General features: G+C 42.2%; 1 protein-coding gene across 1 annotated transcript in view; it reads left to right on the top strand.

The window, feature by feature from the left end:
• LOC126183648 (xaa-Pro aminopeptidase 3-like) overlaps positions 1-20260 on the top strand; it is a 208967-nt gene that overhangs the window by 76678 nt on the left and 112029 nt on the right. The window contains exon 2 of the mRNA XM_049925791.1: positions 14043-14182. Within this exon, the coding sequence (XP_049781748.1) occupies positions 14043-14182 (140 nt within the window). The remainder of the gene's footprint in view (positions 1-14042; positions 14183-20260) is intronic.

Below are 20260 nucleotides of genomic sequence, written 5' to 3'. Positions count from 1 at the left end.
CTACACGATATTGTGCAGGTGTACCAGTTTCTTTGGCTCTTCGTTGTAGGACGGTAGTTTTGTGGATCACTTCTGCTACCCTTCTTGTAGATGAATGTGACGCTTCCTTCCAATTACTGAGCACGGTTTTTGTTAGAGGGAACTGTGACAGATTATATTAACAGCAGTGAGTGCTAACTCAACTGCAATATAAAATTTGATAGGGATTCCATCGGCCCCTGGGGCTTTGTTCAGTTTTAACGAGTATGTAAAGTTTTTACTGATTGCAAATGTTAAGGATACACTTTCTCGTAAGGCAGGAGGTATTGCTTTGAATTGTATTACAAAACAAGTGTATGGAATAACATCTTCGGTTGTGTTAGAAACATGCATGAAAATAATTCGTTTTGACATCAGAAACCATGTGAGGCAAGAAAATTAATTTTCATTGAATGCGACACGTAATTGTCTTATTCATTTTCTCATGTTGCTTTCGTTTTTGATCACATGATTGCTTACATACTTCCTGTACTATCTTTCAGATGCCTCAAGATATAATATACCCTAACTGATTTCCAGTATATAACACTGCACTCTACTTCATTTTATGTAGCTTATTGTATGTGTGAAAATTAAATTTTTTGCAAAAATATTTACCATTTTGGACCAGTTTAGCAGCCATATCCCTCCATAATTCGGCCTTCTTCAAAATTTTCTTATAACCTGCATCGCCTGTACTGCACAAGAAGCTGTACTTCCTCACCTGTCTGATAAGTTTTCTGTTTGTATGATTTCCACTGATTGCACTGCGCGCTCACAGATACGACAGATCTGCCTGTCGCTGTTGCTGGCTCAGCCATCGGTGTGAGCACACAGCAAAAAATGCGGCTGCAGGCGCACCCAACGCCGACCGTGTCAGCGAATGTGTTTTTTGAGATAGACTGGCACTTGCCACTGAGGCAAGACCGCCCACTGCCTGACTGACCCGATGCAACAGCACACATTTCAACGACGCGGGCTGCCCACAGCGGTTCAAGGTCGAAGAGTGCATTCTGTGTGGCCAGGCCTTTAGTAAAACTACACATTTGCCAAACACTATATGCCATCCTGCCCGTTGTACACTGTCCAGTCACATTAATGTGACCTCCTGTCCAAAGACTGAATAACTACCTTTTGCAGTGCGAACTGCTCAGAGACGTGCAGGAAGTACTTCAGTTAGTTTCTGGAAGGTAGCGGCAGGGATGCAGAGCCTTGCTGACTCCAGTACCATGGCCAGCTGTGCTAGGTTTCCCGATTGAGGATTCCTGTCACGAACAGCCTGATCGAGGTGGTCCCACACATTCTCGACTAGGTTTAAATCGTGGGAGTTAGGTGGCCAGGGGAGTACAGTAAACTCATCCTGGGGCTCTTCGAACCACGGATGTACATTGTGCACTATAATATGTTGTGTTGTCCTGCTGAAAGATACCATCCTGCTGTGGAAAAACAAACTGCATGTAGGGTTGCACGTGGTCCCCAACGACAGATGCATACTTGTGTTGAGCCATTGTGCCTTCCAGAATGATGAGATCAGACAGGGAATGCCATAAAAACAGTCCCCAGACTATAACGCTCCCTCCTTGTTTGCTTTCAGACATTTCACGCCATATACGCCAATGGCTATCTGTTTGATGGAGCATAAAACAAGATTCATCTGAAAAGGCCACCTGTCACCACTCAGTGCTGTGTGCAAATTCCAGGCTTAGTCACTGATGAACAGCAGTCAGCACGGGTGCACGGACCAGACACCTGATGGAGAGGTCTGTACACAGCAACGTTTGCTGAACGTCATTGAGGAGATACCATTGCGGTCAATTGCTCAACAGTTGCACGTCTATTCGCTTGTAGACATCTCCATAAACATTGTTCACCCCTGTTATCTATGACCCGTGGTGCACATCAGTTGCCTCAGAGCCAGTTCTGGATATCGCCATTTTGTTGTGCACAGTATACTTAAATACAGCAGCATGTGAACAGTTTACAAACGTAATCATTTCGGAAATGTTTCCACACGTGTTCCGAAAGTCAGTGATTGTGCCCTTGTGGAGGTCAAATAAATCCCTCCACATGCACATTACGACAAAGACTGCACTGTTGTCTGCGTCCTCCCGACACACTTTATACACCCTCCATTGCTAGTTCTGCCACCTGCCATCTGTGAGAAGTTATTGCATGATTACATCAAACATAGGGGGTGGTCACAATAATGTGACTGGACCGTGCATTTGGCGACTCTGTCAAATCCTTTCAGCCATTTAATTGGGTCCTGACTACAATCTCTGGAGGACACTGATGGATGCATGATGTGCAGCTCACGTACTGCTGGTCTGGAGTCCATTAGTCTCCTGAATATACCGACTACGGGAATTATATGCTGCTTGTATTCTGGTTCCTGTCTGTATAGGTCACAGGTGCTAAATTGTGTAATTGGGGCCATGGGGCTTTTACATTGCATAATTGGAGCCACAGTGATATAGGTGTTTTGAACTAACCAGAGTCTCCACCAAACAATGTCACATTGTAACGAGAATCAAGTCCAGTACTCAAACAAAGATCATTAATGAAGTATTACACTTAACACAGAAAGCATATTTTTTACAAACTCCAGTATACAGCTAGAAGAGAACAGAATTCCTGGACAGAGAGTGCTGCTATTTATATAAGCATCAAATATTCCATAAGATGTGAAGATATACCCAGACTCATATTTGTAGAGTCTGTTCTGCCGGACACATCCGACAGAACAGATACCACTATCTGAAACAGCGGTGTTTATTGTGTGAACAGAGACACCAATGACAGTAGCAGTTGCGCTCTGAAGTAAATCCTAAGATGACAGATGAAATTTTGTGCCAGATCAGGACTAAAATCGGATTGCCCGATTAATGGGACAAGTCCCCTGGATTGCCTCAACTATCATGGCATGCTTCCCATCTGAACCAAATTTCCATCCCGTTGTAAGCAAGTATCATCTCAGTCCATTCTCCTCCTGCTGGCAGCTCATCTTGATTCCGACAGGAGTTTGTATGTAATGTGCATCCACCCTGAAGTAACTGTAAGAGCTGTCACACTCATAGACATGAAATATACACACAGACATATTCATGGTGTCTGTTCTGATGGACATGTCTGGCAGGGCAGATGCCAGAGGTGTGTGTGCGTGCGTGTGCCTATGTTTGTGTATCCATGCCCTGTAGGTATCAGGGTGAGCTGGCAGCAAGAGAATGAACAAGGACATTGCCTTTGTATGTCAGGATGGAAATTGGGGTCAGATGGGAAGCATAGCCGATGTGGTCAAGGTGACCTCTTGCGTTAAGTGGGAAATCCGGGTCTGAGTCCCATTCCAGCACAAATTTTCACCTACCATCTTTCGATTTATTTCAAAGACCAAATACATCTTATATCATTGGTATCTGACAATTCATATTCCATAAGATACAAACATTGGAAGCATAAGAAATTTAAAGAACATTTTAGAAATGCTAAATATTAAATCAAATAATTGCTGGTGGTTGGGTTTAAACTGGCTTAGTCCACACTGCTTGCACCGCAGCCTTCAGCCGTGTTCATCACTTTCTCGGAAATTTCCTGTATAGCCAGTCACTCATTCAGCAGATCCGTGTAAGGTCAAAAAGTACTTTTTTTACGTAAATTCTATTACCGAAGGTCTTAGAAAACCCTCTTGAGGCACCTAAGGATTCTTAAACTCAAGTGTCAATACAGGTACTCCTTAGGCCTAATGGTTTTTTAGGTTAATAATGAGAGGGAATTTGGGGTGAATTGTAAAATTCACAATCATAGTACTGCAAATAAAAATAATTTCCGTGCAGACTGTGTGTGTGTGTGCGTGCGTGCGTGCGTGTGTGTGTCTCTCTCTCTCTCTCTCTCAAAATGTAAAGGGAAAAATGATGAAGTAATAGCATTACAGGAGGGACTGTTACATTGTTGAGCGGATTACTTTAAGGAATTATTATGCCCAGAGAATGCTGAAGCATGGGAACTAACCGAAAACCAACAGGTGGAAGAAGAGGAAAATGAGATTCGGCAAGCACTAATGAAACTACTCGACAATAAGTCACCTGACTGTGACAACCTACCAGCTGAGCTTAAGTGTGGTAGAGATAATCTATTTTGATGCTTGTATGCCATGATCTCATATATGTACTCAAAAGTCATCCCAGATGATTAGAAAGTAGGAGTAGTATGTGCTATACCAAAGTAAGTTAAACATGGACGGGAAACAATTTAGATAAAAAGAGCATAGAAGCTTTTGAAATGTGGTGCTTCAGAAGAATACTGAAGTTTAGGTGGGTCGATCGTGTAACTAAGAAGGAAATACGGAATAGAGTTGTGGAGTCAAGAGATTTGTAGCACAACTTGACCAAAATTTTCTCAGCATGTTATGGTCTTAGGTGGAGATTTCAATTTACCAGATATAGACTGGGACACTCAGATGTTTAGGACGGGTGGTAGGGACAGAGCATCGAGTGACATTATACTGAGTGCACTATCCGAAAATTACCTCGAGCAATTAAACAGAGAACCGACTCGTGGAGATAACATCTTGGACCTACTGATAACAAACAGACCCGAACTTTTCGACTCTGTAAGTGCAGAACAGGGAATCAGTGATCATAAGGCCGTTGCAGCATCCCTGAATATGGAAGTTAATAGGAATATAAAAAAAGGGAGGAAGGTTTATCTGTTTAGCAAGAGTAATAGAAGGCAGATTTCAGACTACCTAACAGATCAAAACGAAAATTTCTGTTCCGACACTGACAATGTTGAGTGTTTATGGAAAAAGTTCAAGGCAACCGTTAAATGCGTTTTAGACAGGTACGTGCCGAGCAAAACTGTGAGGGACGGGAAAAACCCACCGTGGTACAACAACAAAGTTAGGAAACTACTGCGAAAGCAAAGAGAGCTTCACTCCAAGTTTAAACGCAGCCAAAACCTCTCAGACAAACAGAAGCTAAACGATGTCAAAGTTAGCGTAAGGAGGGCTATGCGTGAAGCGTTCAGTGAATTCGAAAGTAAAATACTAGGTACCGACTTGACAGAAAATCCTAGGAAGTTCTGGTCTTACGTTAAATCAGTAAGTGGCTCGAAACATCATGTCCAGACACTCTGGGATGATGATGGCATTGAAACAGAGGATGACAAGCGTAAAGCTGAAATACTAAACACCTTTTTCCAAAGCTGTTTCACAGAGGAAGACCGCACTGCAGTTCCTTCTCTAAATCCTCGCACCAACGAAAAAATGGCTGACATTGAAATAAGTGTCCAAGGAATAGAAAAGCAACTGGAATCACTCAACAGAGGAAAGTCCACTGGACCTGACGGGATACCAATTCGATTCTACACAGAGTACGCGAAAGAACTTGCCCCCCTTCTAACAGCCGTGTACCGCAAGTCTCTAGAGGAACAGAAGGTTCCAAATGATTGGAAAAGAGCACAGGTAGTCCCAGTCTTCAAGAAGGGTCGTCGAGCAGATGCGCAAAACTATAGACCTATCTCTCTGACGTCGATCTGTTGTAGAATTTTAGAACATGTCTTTTGCTCGAGTATCATGTCGTTTTTGGAAACTCAGAATCTACTATGTAGGAATCAACATGGATTCCGGAAACAGCGATCGTGTGAAACCCAACTCGCATTATTTGTTCATGAAACCCAGAAAATATTAGATACAGGCTCCCAGGTAGATGCCATTTTCCTTGACTTCCGGAAGGCGTTCGATACAGTTCCGCACTGTCGTCTGATAAACAAAGTAAGAGCCTACGGAATATCAGACCAGCTGTGTGGCTGGATTGAAGAGTTTTTAGCAAACAGAACACAGCATGTTGTTCTCAATGGAGAGACATCTACAGACGTTAAAGTAACCTCTGGCGTGCCACAGGGGAGTGTTATGGGACCATTGCTTTTCACAATATATATAAATGACCTAGTAGATAGTGTCGGAAGTTCCATGCGGCTTTTCGCGGATGATGCTGTAGTATACAGAGAAGTTGCAGCATTAGAAAATTGTAGCGAAATGCAGGAAGATCTGCAGCGGATAGGCACTTGGTGCAGGGAGTGGCAACTGACCCTTAACATAGACAAATGTAATGTATTGCGAATACATAGAAAGAAGGATCCTTTATTGTATGATTATATGATAGCGGAACAAACACTGGTAGCAGTTACTTCTGTAAAATATCTGGGAGTATGCGTGCGGAACGATTTGAAGTGGAATGATCATATAAAATTAATTGTTGGTAAGGCGGGTACCAGGTTGAGATTCATTGGGAGAGTCCTTAGAAAATGTAGTCCATCAACAAAGGAGGTGGCTTACAAAACACTCGTTCGACCTATACTTGAGTATTGCTCATCAGTGTGGGATCCGTACCAGATCGGGTTGACGGAGGAGATAGAGAAGATCCAAAGAAGAGCGGCGCGTTTCGTCACAGGGTTATTTGGTAACCGTGATAGCGTTACGGAGATGTTTAACAAACTCAAGTGGCAGACTCTGCAAGAGAGGCGCTCTGCATCGCGGTGTAGCTTGCTCGCCAGGTTTCGAGAGGGTGCGTTTCTGGATGAGGTATCGAATATATTGCTTCCCCCTACTTATACCTCCCGAGGAGATCACGAATGTAAAATTAGAGAGATTAGAGCGCGCACAGAGGCTTTCAGACAGTCGTTCTTCCCGCGAACCATACGCGACTGGAACAGGAAAGGGAGATAATGACAGTGGCACGTAAAGTGCCCTCCGCCACACACCGTTGGGTGGCTTGCGGAGTATAAATGTAGATGTAGATGTAGATGTAGAAAAGAAGGGATCGGTTGATAGGACACATTCTGAGACGGGAAGAGATCACAAATTTAGTATTTGAGGGAAGTACGGGGGAAGAAATCATTGAGGGAGACCAAGAGATGAATACAGTAAGCAGATTCAGAAAGATGTTGGTTGCAGTAGTTATTCGGAGATGAAGAGGCTCGCACAAGATAGAGTAGCATGGAGAGCTGCATCAAACCAGTCTTTGAACTGAAGACAACAACAACAACAAGGTAAGAAAGTGGATATCCTGCAATAAACAATCTGTAGGGGAATTACAGTATTGAGCTCTGCACATAAAATATCGTCCTCCCTGATTTTTACACATATAAAACCTTTTGCAGAAAAACCAATCAGGAGATATCAGGCAGACTTTACATCTGGCAGATCACCTATTAAATAAATGCCCACCATGATGCAAATATTGGGAAAAAAAACCGAAAAAAAACAAGGAAGTACGATATCAAAACATGTCATACATTTGTTGATTTTAAAGCAAGAAAGTTTATTGAAGCCATGAATGAACCTGGCATACTGCAAGAGTTAATACGCCTTGTATGTGTGACTATAGAAAAAGTAGTATGCTACTTGTATGTAAAGTACAAATACAAGTAAATTTAACACCAGCCTTGGCGATCATTGTGGAATGAGGCAAGGGGACGCACTATCGTGTATGCTTTTTAATAAGATCAGCTCCAATGAACATAACGGGCACAATATTCAGTAGAATAGAGCAGGTTCTGACCTATGGACCTATGCAGATAATGTTCACATCATTGCAAGAACAAAACTAGCTGCTTAAGAAACATGTAGGGCACTGGTGGCAGTAGCAGTAGAAATGAGCAAGTAGAATAAGTTAGTGAATTTCTCTACCTGGGAACCCTGGCAACATCACCGAATGATATTAATGTGGAAATAAAGCAACACTTACTTAAGTCCAGGACTCTGTCCAGGAGAGCAACCTGCCAGCTGTATAAAACATTAATACGTTATAACACGACCGCTAGGTGTGCTATATTAAGATGCTGCTCCCTCTCTTCACTCCAAGAAGCTAACATTATATTTATTTCATTTACTGATAGTGTGACGATGCAGATAATGAAGTTTCCGGTTAAGAACAGTGACTGTTAGCGGATCACAAACTGTATCATTTATTACCGAAACCAATATTCATTTCAAATGCTTTTAAATACACCAAGTTTTAGCAATATTTTGTGTGTCGTCATACAACACTAATCATTTCACAGTGAGACCTCGAAAAGCAATCGGAATAGAGCACAAATAATTATATCAACATCAAATTCAGAAGAACGTCTGAGCAGTGCGGGCACGCTCATCATCTGAACTCCACTTCCCATCAAGCACTGACACGTCAACTGTGGTAACCACTCTTGCCAAGCAACAACAATCACTACTACTGAAAACACTGTCAGCAAGCAGTGATTACTCTTTAGTATCTGCATGGGCATGGCAACGCAGCTGAACAAGACTGTCGCAACAAGGTTCTGTCCAGGCCGACAGTGCCTTGACAACAAGCAGGGAACAGAACCCTGCAGGAGGAAATGAAAACTCGCAGTGTGAGTGTTTCTGTGGGAATCCAAAACCCTGCAGAGACGTGCACTTACACGGGGATTAAAATACACAGCAGGTGCGAGCGGCTGACGACTGAGCACATGGAGACGGCAGAGGGCACAATGCACAAGTTGCAAAGCAAGATCTGTGGTGGTTGAGCTCAGCATTAGAACTGCCCTGCCCAGCATATTGTCATCCACAGGTAAATACTTCTGTCTGCAGGTTTGCCCACAGTAGTCGCATGCGCCCACATGGCAGTTGTGCTACCCGTGGCAGATCATCTGCCTCCATCATGAAGTCCACTGGTGGGGATAGTAAATCCCTTCTTCCTGAAAAGGCCACGTATTGCTGAAAATACCAGTCTGGGGCTACGACCTCCAGCATAGAAGGGGAGAAAATGCCACAGACCCGAGCATTGGACTGACGACCTTAGGCAAGGCTGTTGCTGCCAACTCTGTCAGAGGGGGAGAATGGGTGCAGAGGTGAGGCCGTATCCACTGGTGAGAGTGGAGAGGAGGAGGAGGAGGAGGAGGAGGAGGAGGAGGAGGATGGGTCAAAATCCATGGGCTACACATTGGTAGATATTTAAGCGAACCTCACTAGGGCCTGAGGCTAAAGGCTAAGGTAGGGCAGTGAAGGGTACAGAGGGCTGTCGCAGGGAAGCACACCACGGCAACTGGGAGCCCGCACCCTGAATGGTGCCACGACCAACCCTGCTGCATGGCAGAGTGGAAGACCTCTGCAGTAACAGCCAGTGGGGTGCAGGCACAACTGATTGGAATGACAAGTCAGCTGCTCCAGACTGACGTCCACTGCAAAAAACTGCTGACCTTTGTTGCCTACCACGACGCCAGGCAACTGCCACTGCTGCAGGCTCTAAGACTGTTCCTAAAAGGCAACCTCAGTGGAAAAATATGAGGAACCACTTAGTTTGTAGTCACAAAACTCAAAAACATATTGTTACAGGAAGAGGTAGACACACACTTCCCCATTTGAGTACTGAACATACATAGGAAGCTCACCACCTCAAGAGGGTTCAATTGGCTCTGAGAACTATGGGACTTAACATCTTAGGTCATCAGTCCCCTAGAACTTGGAACTACTTAAACATAACTAACCTAAGGACATCATACACATCCATGCCCGAGGCAGGATTCAAACCTGTGACCGTAGCAGTCACGCAGTTCCGGACTGAAGTGCCTAGAACCGCTCGGCCACTGCGGCCGGCCCACCTCAAGAGTTAGAAGTTGGGTGAAATGGGATGGTGATCAGATTCTGGATACCATTGTGAATGCAAAAGTTTTCAACCTTCCAAGACACAAATTGGCAATCATTATCAGACACAAAGGTTGTGGGTTATCCCTCAGAGGCAAAACTGACCAGCAATCATTGACAGTGGCAGTCAACAGTGTGGAGGACAGATTGGCGGCGTACAGGAAATTCGATAAGGCATCAGCCACCAACAACTACGTGCTGCCCAAAAATGGGCCAGTGAAATCAACATACACTCTTTCCTGAGGGTGCTCTGGAACTGGCCATGGCCATGGGGAAAACTGGCACAGGGCCTTCAAGCATGCACTAGATGTCTGACATTGTGATAGATTGCTGGCCAGTAGATGTGACGCACCAGTACCTTCGTAGGAGTCGTATCCCAGTACAACACATGCAACAACTGGAGTATGTGAGGAGACAGTGCTGGGGGACCAACACATAACAGTTTTGCTCCTCTGTGGCATACAAGACCCCCGGACAACATTGAGTTGATCACAGTGAAGAAAAAAATATATGACATGCAAGATACGCACACAAATAGACAAACTCTGGCAAACCTACGTAGACAGCCAAAACGAAATCCCAGAAAAGTGGTTAGGCGCCCATGTCAGTCACGACCTTTTGCAGTGTCAATGGAAAATCCAACAAGGTCTGCAAGGTCTGCTGCACGGTATTGTCCAATGCGACCACGAAAGCCTCCTGCTGGTCAAACCCTGGATTGGACCCTACCAGCAGCCGTGATGTGCATCAGCATTTGCCTGCGGGGTGGTGGAGCAGTAGTGAATGTCATATCAATAATTACTGAGAAAGAGAGCCAACATCTGCAGTTGGTGGACAGTCGTATCTGGCAGTTTGGAAAGAGGGCCAAATAAGGAAACCAGCGACTTGTGGTTGCTGATGTGTGTGGAGGAGGGTGGGGTGGGGGGTTGGTGATGTGGAGAAAATGAGAAATTCTTTAAGTCCGAAAACAATAGCCAGCACCTCCTCCACCTGTGAATAGCTGTGCTGTGATGCAGAAAATGTCTGTGATGTGTAAGTGATGGGCTGCTCTGTGGCATCTGTGTTCAGATGGGACAGAACGGTACCATACTGGTAGGTGTCACAGGCCAGAGTTAAAGGTTTACCTGACATAAAAGAAGCCAAAAAGGGAGCAGAGCACAAACACACAAACACTACTTGAGAGACTGAAAAGCCTGTTGACAAACTGCAGACTAGACAAACTTAATGCCCTTGTCTTGGATTCTGGCAGGGTGACGATGTCTTTGGTATGATTGTCTGTAAGGACAGGGCCATCTTTGCTAAGCACACTTCCCAGGAATGCACCTCTGGGGAGAGAAAACTCTGCTCTTCCAGCTTGCGCCTAAGGCCATTCTCCAGAAGGTGTTGGGAAACCTTTGTACATTTTGTAAATGCTTCTCTCATAAAGAGCACTTAACCCAGATGTCAAGTTATTTTACTCAACAGGGGAAGTCCTGAATCTCCATATACTGCTGATAAATTCGTGGCCCAGACGAGATTCCAAATGGCAAGCGATTAAATGGGGTACACTCAAAATGACACATGAGAGACACTGCAAATGGGTGATCCAGACAGCATATGACTGCCTGGGTTTGTTGTGGTGCCGGTTAAACATCAATCGTGCTGCCACCACTTTGGTTTGATGTCTGGAATACTGCGTAAGCAACCTAAAAAGTTTGTCAAGAGGAGTATCTTGTTCTCAGTGGAGGACTTAAAATTTTGCACAACTCCACATAACCCGGCACTGCTATACAATAACAACGTGGCTTTATCCACTTTATCAACAATATGCCTTACCTGGCAGTGCAGCAGCAACTGGCACAGTTAATTTTCTCATCTTTCCATAGACACACTGAAACCAGCAAATGGCATCAGGGTTGGGCAGAAAACCACACAGTGGGCACCTGACCTGCCAGTAGTGTAGCATGGGCATGAAGCAATTCCACGTTCTGGTTTAGCAGTGCCTGCATCTGTGCATGATGCTGGTGCTCCTTCTATAGGCCCAACTGTTCCTGCCAGCATTGCAGAAATGCAGGTTCATGGTGACCCAGAATTAACCCTATGAAAAGGAAGGAAGGAAAATAGTGTCACATGTGCAACAAGATCCTCCGTTACCACTGTAATATCTGCGCTGGTGTGACAGTACCACTAAACAACACTGTCGGTACAAGGCACTGTACAGGCTGACAGTGCCTTGACAACAAACTGGGGAACAGAACATTGCAAGAAGAAATGAAAAGTCACCATGTGAAGCAATGTATGGGAAATTAGAAAGTTCTAAGCCACATAGAGACCTGCACGGGGATGAACACAACAACAGCAGGCACAGGTGGCTGAGTAATGAGCACACGGCTTGAGGCGCAAGGTAAGGTTCGTGGTGGTAGAACTGAGAATTATAGCTGCCCCATCTGGCTTGCTGTTGACTATAGATACACATTTCTGTCAAAGTGGGTCTGCTCATAAAAATGCGTCACACACGGCCCCCCTCCTTCCGTAGCAGTTGTCTGCACTAGTCCACTGCCCTACTCACACCAGAACATCTGCCTCCATCGTGATGTTGGTTATTGGGGATACTGAACTCTGGACTTGGTTAAACCAGCAGCAGCTGTAATATACACTCTGTGATGAAGCAGATTAATAAGTTTATGACTTTTGTGGATCAGAGGCCACATTAAACTTTTAAATGTTATTACAACTATTTGGGTAAGTTAGCAAATCATGGCAGAAGACAAGGCACACCACCTCCAATAGGGTCATGTATATTAATTCAATGTGCTGTTCAAATGAATCTTTTGATCATGATAACTTAACTTCACTTTCTTTGTAGTGACTGAACCTCTCTCATAACTTATTTTCCTGGTGTATATAGGGTGTTCTAAGAGGAGTGGTTGACTTCAGGGATATAACAGGAATTATTATTCGATGCAAAAAAAGTCTAGTAAACATTGTTATGGCTGTGCCCTCCTGCAATGTTTTGTGGATCCTGGCTGGTTGAGGAGAGTGTGGTATGATAGGTGGGTGGCGGGTTTCCTCTTACTACAACACAAAATGTGTACATGGTTAAAATACACTTTATTACAGGAACCAATTGAGTACTTAACTTCAGTTTTGTCCAGTTTGAAGTTCTGTGCTTAACAGTGATCAGTTATACGTACTAATTCTTGAATCTTGTCTGTGTCCATATCACAATGATATAAAATGACTAATGTTCCCTCACAATTAGCTAAGGTGCAAGGCGATGACTATCACTGTGGAAGACTAGAGCACAGTACATATTGAGGTGCAGTGCAAACTGAGTCCCGATGCGATGTACTGAGGTACAGAGATTGAGATTGACACAGCTTGGTCTGCAGCAGTGGCCTATATGCACGCTGCCCAGGGGGCATTATCGGTGTGTAGCCTGGGGGTGTGTCTTGGTCCTCTCTTGTCATAGGCACATAGGCATGCTTAGTTCAGTGCCTGCTATACAATGTTTCCTAGTACCGACTGGTGTGCTGGCAAAGGCATATGCCAACATAAATGTGGGCTCTAAAATGCATACCTTAGCTCACAGCTCTTAAGGTACACATTTTAGAGCCCATGTTTACTAGACTTTTTGCTTCAGGTGGTTTTTCCTGTCATATCCCTGAATAATGACCATTTTTCCAGGGACACCCTGTGTTTTATTCCAGTTGCAAGCCTAAGCTATTTTTCTTAGATCTCTTTCTTAGAGTTTTATTGTTAGTTTGATGTCACACCTTTCCAATTTACAGGAACACTATTAGTTCACTGTTCTAAGTGTTCTTTCATAAATAAACATTTAATATAAATTTGTATCAAGTGTAATTTAAGTATACCTTCAGTTTCAAAGCCCTAAACTTAGTGTTATGGATAATATGTCAGGGGGATACTTCATTTATTGAAGGGAATATTCTCTTGAATTTTATAGTTTAATTGTGTATTTTTTTCTATTAGATTCCTGAATGAATGCATGGATATTGCTGCATCTATAAGCGTGAGGCTGCTGCCATGGCTTCATGCTCTCTTTATCCCTCAAACCTCTTTGCTAGGTGTGATGAATATATGATTAGGTCAGAGGCATCTCCTCAAAACCTGTGTAATAACTTAAATCCAGTGAATTAGTTAGCCTGGTTTTTGATAGTGCTGTTGAATAAGATCTGAAAAATGTTTCACTTCTGTTGTGTACCGAAAGATGTAATAACTTCTGTGAACAGTGTAAATACATCTTTTTTGAGAACACACCTAACTGAAGGTTATAGAATACTGAGAGTATGACTGTTAATTTTTAACTGCTAATTGTCATGCCAATTTTTTATGGGAAGATTTATTTTGAATTCTAATTCTGTTGCAGGAAATGAGATACAAAGAATTTTTTATGGCTCCTATTCAAGATATGCAGTTGAAAAAGGATCTGATATGAAAGAGAAAACATGTGGTGTGATTGGTCAGCCAACTCATGTGACACATCCACATCTGCTAAAAGAAGGAGAGGTAAGCACAGATGTTTGCCTCAAATTCCAGTACTTGTACAAGCAAACCCACTGGACAAAATATTAGGTACCCCCTTAAAAGATCACACTGGTTGGTTTGGAATGCTGTAGATGGTGTACTACTGGTACCAGATGGTCATGTGACCCTCTGCCTTTCACATAAGTCATGGCAGTGAAGCGGTGTGTTTTTACCAGTTGGTTGTATGAAAGTAGTGCTGTAAGATGGATTACCATGGGGATGTGACAGAATGGCAAAAAGGAGTTCTCATATTTGGACATGCCCATGACCACGCATGAGTGAAGTTGCCCAATTTGTTGATATATTAGTGAGAACTGTCTAACACCTGCAAATAATGTATACTACTAACAGCCATGCAACGTGGCATAAGAACTGTGATCATAAATAGATCCTAACTGGCAGGGAGCAAAGATGACTGTTAAATCTTGCCACTGATAGTTGGTTTCAAACCTGTCAGGAATTGCTGCTGTCATTGCAGAACCATTTCAACCATTTTCTGAATAAATGTCACAAAGGGTGCATGTGATAGATATTGGAAGTTGGTTGCCTTGCAAAAGGCCATAGCTCACATCCGTACATAAAGCTACATGACTTCAGTTTGCTGAACAACTCAGAAACTTCTCAATATCAGACTGGAGGCATGTAGTATGTGGTCCAATGAGTCACAGTTCTTCCTTTTTTCAAACAGTGCGAGGTGTCTAGTACACCGAGCACTGACTGGAGTGTTGAACCTACAGTGTGTGGGGGTGTAGTTAACCTGTAATACTTTTTGTAATGTTCTGTGGTGTTTTTTGTTTCATGACTAGGGCCCAATAATTAAGATCACCCTGAACATGACTGATATATTTATTCTAACTTTCTCATTGACCAGTTGTTGCTGTCTCATCTACATCTTCCTGAAGAGTATGCTGTGTACACTCAAGCACCCTGTTTTACCTTGAATGTCTGCTTAATCTCCCAATCTTATTACCATCAAAAATCTGTGGCACTATTTGAAACAGCAGAAGGTGACACACAGTAATCAACATCCTCATAATTTGTTTGCGCTTTGGGGTGTAATCACGAGTGAGTGGCCTTATCTGTATATGACATACCTGAAGAAACTTGTGGACTCTTTTTTCTTCGCTGAAGCTATATCTGCATCTCCATCTACATACATACATACTCTGAAAGTCAGCGTATGGTGCATGGTGGAGGGTACCCTATATCACTATTAGTCATTTCCTCTTTTGTTCCACTCACAAATAAAGTGAGAGAAAAACAACTGTCTGTATGCCTCCATATGAGGACTAATCTCTCTAACCTTATCTTCATGGTCCTTACATGACATATATGTTGGTGACAGTGGAATCATTCTACAGTCAGCCTCAAATGCCAGTTCTCTAAATTTTCTTGAAAGTGGTCCTCAAAAAGAACATAGCTTTACCTCCAGTGATTCCCATTTGAGTTCCTGAACCATCTCTCTAATACTTGCATGTTGTTTGAACCTACTGGTAACTAACAGCCTGCCTCTGAATTGCTTCAGTGTCTTCCTTTAATCTGATCTGGTGCGGATCCCAAACACTCAAACAGTACTCAACAATGGATCACACTAGTGTTGTGTATGTGATCACCTTTACAGATGAACCACACTTTCCTAAAAATCTTCCAATAAATCAAAGTCAGCCATTTGCCTTCCCTACTACAATCCTTACCTACTCGTTCCATTTCATATTGGTTTGCAACATTACACTTAGATATTTAATGGATGTGATTGTTTCAAGTAGCTCACTACTACTGGTATACTTGAACATTGTGGGTTTGTTTTTCCTACTCATCTGTATTACCTTGCATTTTTCTGCATTTAGAACTGCTGCCATTCGTCACACCAACGAGAAATTTTGTGTAAGTCTTCTTGTATCCTCCTGCAGTCACCCAATAATGACACCTTCCCATACACCATAGCACTATCAGCAAACAACCACAGATTGCTGCCCATCCTATCATTTGTGGATATAAAGAAAAACAGTGGTCCTATCACACTCCCCTGGGGCACTTCTGATGATACACTTGTCTCTGATAATGAACACTCACTGTCGAGGACAACATATTGGGTTCTGTTCAATGCTATAGGTGGTGATAATTCTTTGTCTGATATGCTTATTTCAGAAGCTATAGAAGTCATGTTGCAAACTCTGATATAGTTTGAACAGTAATTGCATGTTTTATGAAAGATATGAGTTACTTAGCATTCTACACGACTCACACTTGCGCCCCCCCCCCTTTTTTTTTTTTTGGAAAGAATATGGTATTATTTATTAGGACTGTGAAGTACATTGTAGTCCACGGGATATCCCAGTTTTAATCTGATGTAATCCTCTGCCAACATTATGACAATGACTTTTATTATTGGTAGGTCTGAAATGTAGTATGGCTCTTATGAATTGTTGAATGGAGGCAGTGTCACCTGCTACACATTCTCGAAGAATGTAATTTATATTATCTCAGAAATACAAAGTTGCATGATCTAGCTGATATTAAAAAAAAAGTAATGACTTGAATGAAATATTTTATGCATCACCAGCTTTGGACATATTTCCAGAGAGGAAAGATATACCTGAATTAAATAGTGTTATAAGAAATGTGACTGGAGATATTAACAACTTATGTTTTTAATGTTTTTGTTTTTCAAAATTTCAAGGTGATGTCTCATCATGATTGTGATAATAATATACTTAATGAATCACAGGTTGAAATTTTGAAGGATTTCTTGACTGAATAATCCATTTACAAATGCAGTCCACAAAAGGTACAAGAATTAGAAGTGTAAATTGTAGTGTAATAGCAAGTGATACTTTTTTGTGAATTGTGTAGTTGCTTTGATTATGTGAAACAATATGTTTTCTTAAGAAATTTAAGGTTGTAGGCTCGGGTAGTGTGGCAGGCATCTCATTGGAATCTTGTTTAACATTAAGAGCATGGATAGATCATATTCCGCAGTGGAATATAAAAGGGTGCATGACACATTTGAAGGAAGTGAAACGTCTAGCAAAGGGAAGTCCTTGTGTTTATATTCTGAAGAGATACATTCCAGATTTATGACCCCTATATGCCAAGGATTTATAGCCTTTACAAAAATGCAATAAGGAGAAAGATAATTGGTTAGTTGCTGTCTTTATTAATGACATATACCACAGTAAAACTCTTTCCCTTGCAGCCAATATCCAAGCACTTGACTGTTGCTGTACATATGATGTACAGGGTAACCTAGAGTGTCCATTCATCCCATTTTTCCCAGGACAGACTGTTTTTTTTTCCAAAATATCCTACTGTCCTGAAAGGTTTTTTGGGGATGCTCAGATATCTCACTTTCTGTTTATTCCACGTGGATAAAGTACTTGCACTACCAGATGTTTGAAATGTTTGGAAATTTGTGGTAAGGTCTTATGGGACCAAACTGCTGAGACCATCGATCCATCCAGATGTTTGATTTCCAATTTACTGTGCATTGTGCAAGTAAATATGCTAGGAAATGCCACTTGTACAACTTGCTCTATAATCTTTGTTTATTTATGTTAATGTTTTGTACTGTTGGTAGTACTGATTCATGTTCACTGTTTCATCCTGCCAAAATGAAAGTGTAATTTTAACAGCAGTATAAAAAGTGAGTTGAGTTTTCTTACTGTCAGGACAGAAACTGCAGAAAGTATGTTGTGCAAATCAAACATCACTACTGCATGTGTGGTGGAAGATTTGGCATTGTGAATCATGTTAAGATGAAGAGTGTTCAAACAAAAATCGACATCTTGATAAAGTACATAAAAGTGAGAAGTATGGTGACAAGGCAGCAGAATAATTGTAAAACATCATTTGGGATCAGATGAGTGTATGATGCAAAGGTGAACTTGTATGTTCATTAAATTTTGTCAATACATTTGTCCCCATTGTTCTCCTTAATTATCCTAGGTTTTTTCAAAACTTTAAGAAAGTCCCATTTTCTTAATAAAAATGAAACTGGACACCCTAGGGTAACCAGTTACCAGCAGTGATGCTGGCACCAAGCTAATTGCATAGTTCTCCTGAGCATTTCTCCTTGCATATGTTATAATACATGGAACATGTTACATAGATGTTCTACGACTTGCCTCTGGGCTGATGCTACAGAGAACCCCACATTATCAGAGGACCTGTATGCTCTGAATATTGGGCAGGGCAGAGAGTTCAGCACTGCTGCAGATTCTCTCTTATTAATGATTCTCTTCTCTCATGACAGACACCAAGTGGGAAATGATGATTGGTACATATGTCAGTGGCCTGTTGGTATTTGGATACAGATAGAATACCACATGAAAAAATAAATGCATAAATGGGTTATCAGCAAAGTGAACTGGATAAATGTACAGCAAACTGACTGTGCTTAGACACAAACCTAGTGTCTAAGAATTGATCATGTTACTATGATCCACTAGTGGATCCATTTTACACTTTTCAGGGAAATATTAGAGGCAGCCTTCTCGATGGTGTAGTGAAGAGGACTACCCTGTATTCAGTCAGCTGATTGGTGCATTTGTTCCTTTAGGTTAAGGTACCATAATGCTCCATAGTGTGTGGCAACTGTGTTGCTCTTGGAAATTCAAACACTGACTGACTTCAGAGAACTGCATAGCCTTTTGAATACTAAGTAAAAGACATCATATTTGGAAAATCATCAACAAGATTTCAGGGACACGTGGGAGGTGCCGCTTAAACTGCTGACTTTAGACTAGCACAGGAGATATTGCCCAGACAATAGTGGCACACTGGCAGCCAGATGAAGTTGACTTCTGTCTATTCTCCATGCAGGAGTTATATTTTACAATTTCTGGAGCCTTGTCACTACACCAGATAATTATAAAATTCATTATGCAGTGTAGAATTTCATAAAAAGCTATATTAATTGAAAGAATATAGGAAATACGTTAATTTGCAGGCAGGCACAATTAAAAGACACTAAATATTTTGGCCACAGCCTTCATCACTAAAAGAGAGACACACACCATTCATACACACAAGTAAGCACACATCATGCACACGTGACCACAAACTCCAGCATCTCAGGCTGGAATGCAACTATTATGTGGGATGCAAGCAGTAATCTGGAGGGGGCAGGATGGGAAGGGATAGTAATGTGTGGGTGGGGAGCGAGACGAAACACTGTCTGGTGGAATGTGCAGGGCCTAGAATGACGACAGGCGCAGCGTCAGGAGGTTGTGGGGCAGGGAGGTGGGGAAAAAAGGAGCAAAAAAGGAGAGGGATGGGGAAAACAGGTGGATGTGTTGGCAGAGGGTGTCAAGTAAACAGGTTGGGAGATGTGAATGGGGAGGAGATCAAAGGACAAAGAGTGGAAACTGTTGGGTGGAGGGTTTGGGGACAGTATGTTACCATAGGTTGAGGCCGGAATAATTACGGGAGCGAAGAATGTGTAGTAAGGATAACTCCCATTTGCACGCTTCAGAAAATCTAGGGCAGAGGGAGTTTCCTATATTAATCTAACTTGATCTTTGTAATGTAGTGAAAGAGATAGGATACTTTTCCAACTAATGGAAAGAAGCAGTTTTAATTACACAACTTAAACCTAGGGTGGATAATTAACTACCATAATATGGCCCCTCTAGCTGTATAGGAAAGATATTTGATTCAATAAGTAACCACTATCATGTCTGTTCCTATAATCCAGGCAGCTCTGTAGTCACATGAAACAATTTACTCACTGCAGGTAATCTGAACCATTGATGGCAGCCATACAAAAGGCTTTAATGAAGAGACACAACTGATTAGGTTTTTTTTTGTACCATGAGAAGGTGCCTGATACTACTTGGACCATAATATCTCCTCATTACTTTATTCATGGAGATTCTGGGGACATCTTACTATTTTTATATTGTTTTATCTCCCATCATATTAATGTACCTAAATACTGAGCTATTGATACCCTATCAAACCAATTTGCATGGCACCCTCAAGTCAGTTGGGGCTTACAAATGACAGGCTGGGGTAAAAGAAAGAAGAAATGTTCTTTTAGGTCTCAATTATGAAAACTCT

Source organism: Schistocerca cancellata, chromosome 4 (assembly GCF_023864275.1).
Source record: "Schistocerca cancellata isolate TAMUIC-IGC-003103 chromosome 4, iqSchCanc2.1, whole genome shotgun sequence".
NCBI lineage: Eukaryota > Metazoa > Arthropoda > Insecta > Orthoptera > Acrididae > Schistocerca > Schistocerca cancellata.
The sequence above is the reverse complement of the archived record's forward strand: the minus strand, read 5'-3'. Positions and strand labels throughout refer to the sequence as shown.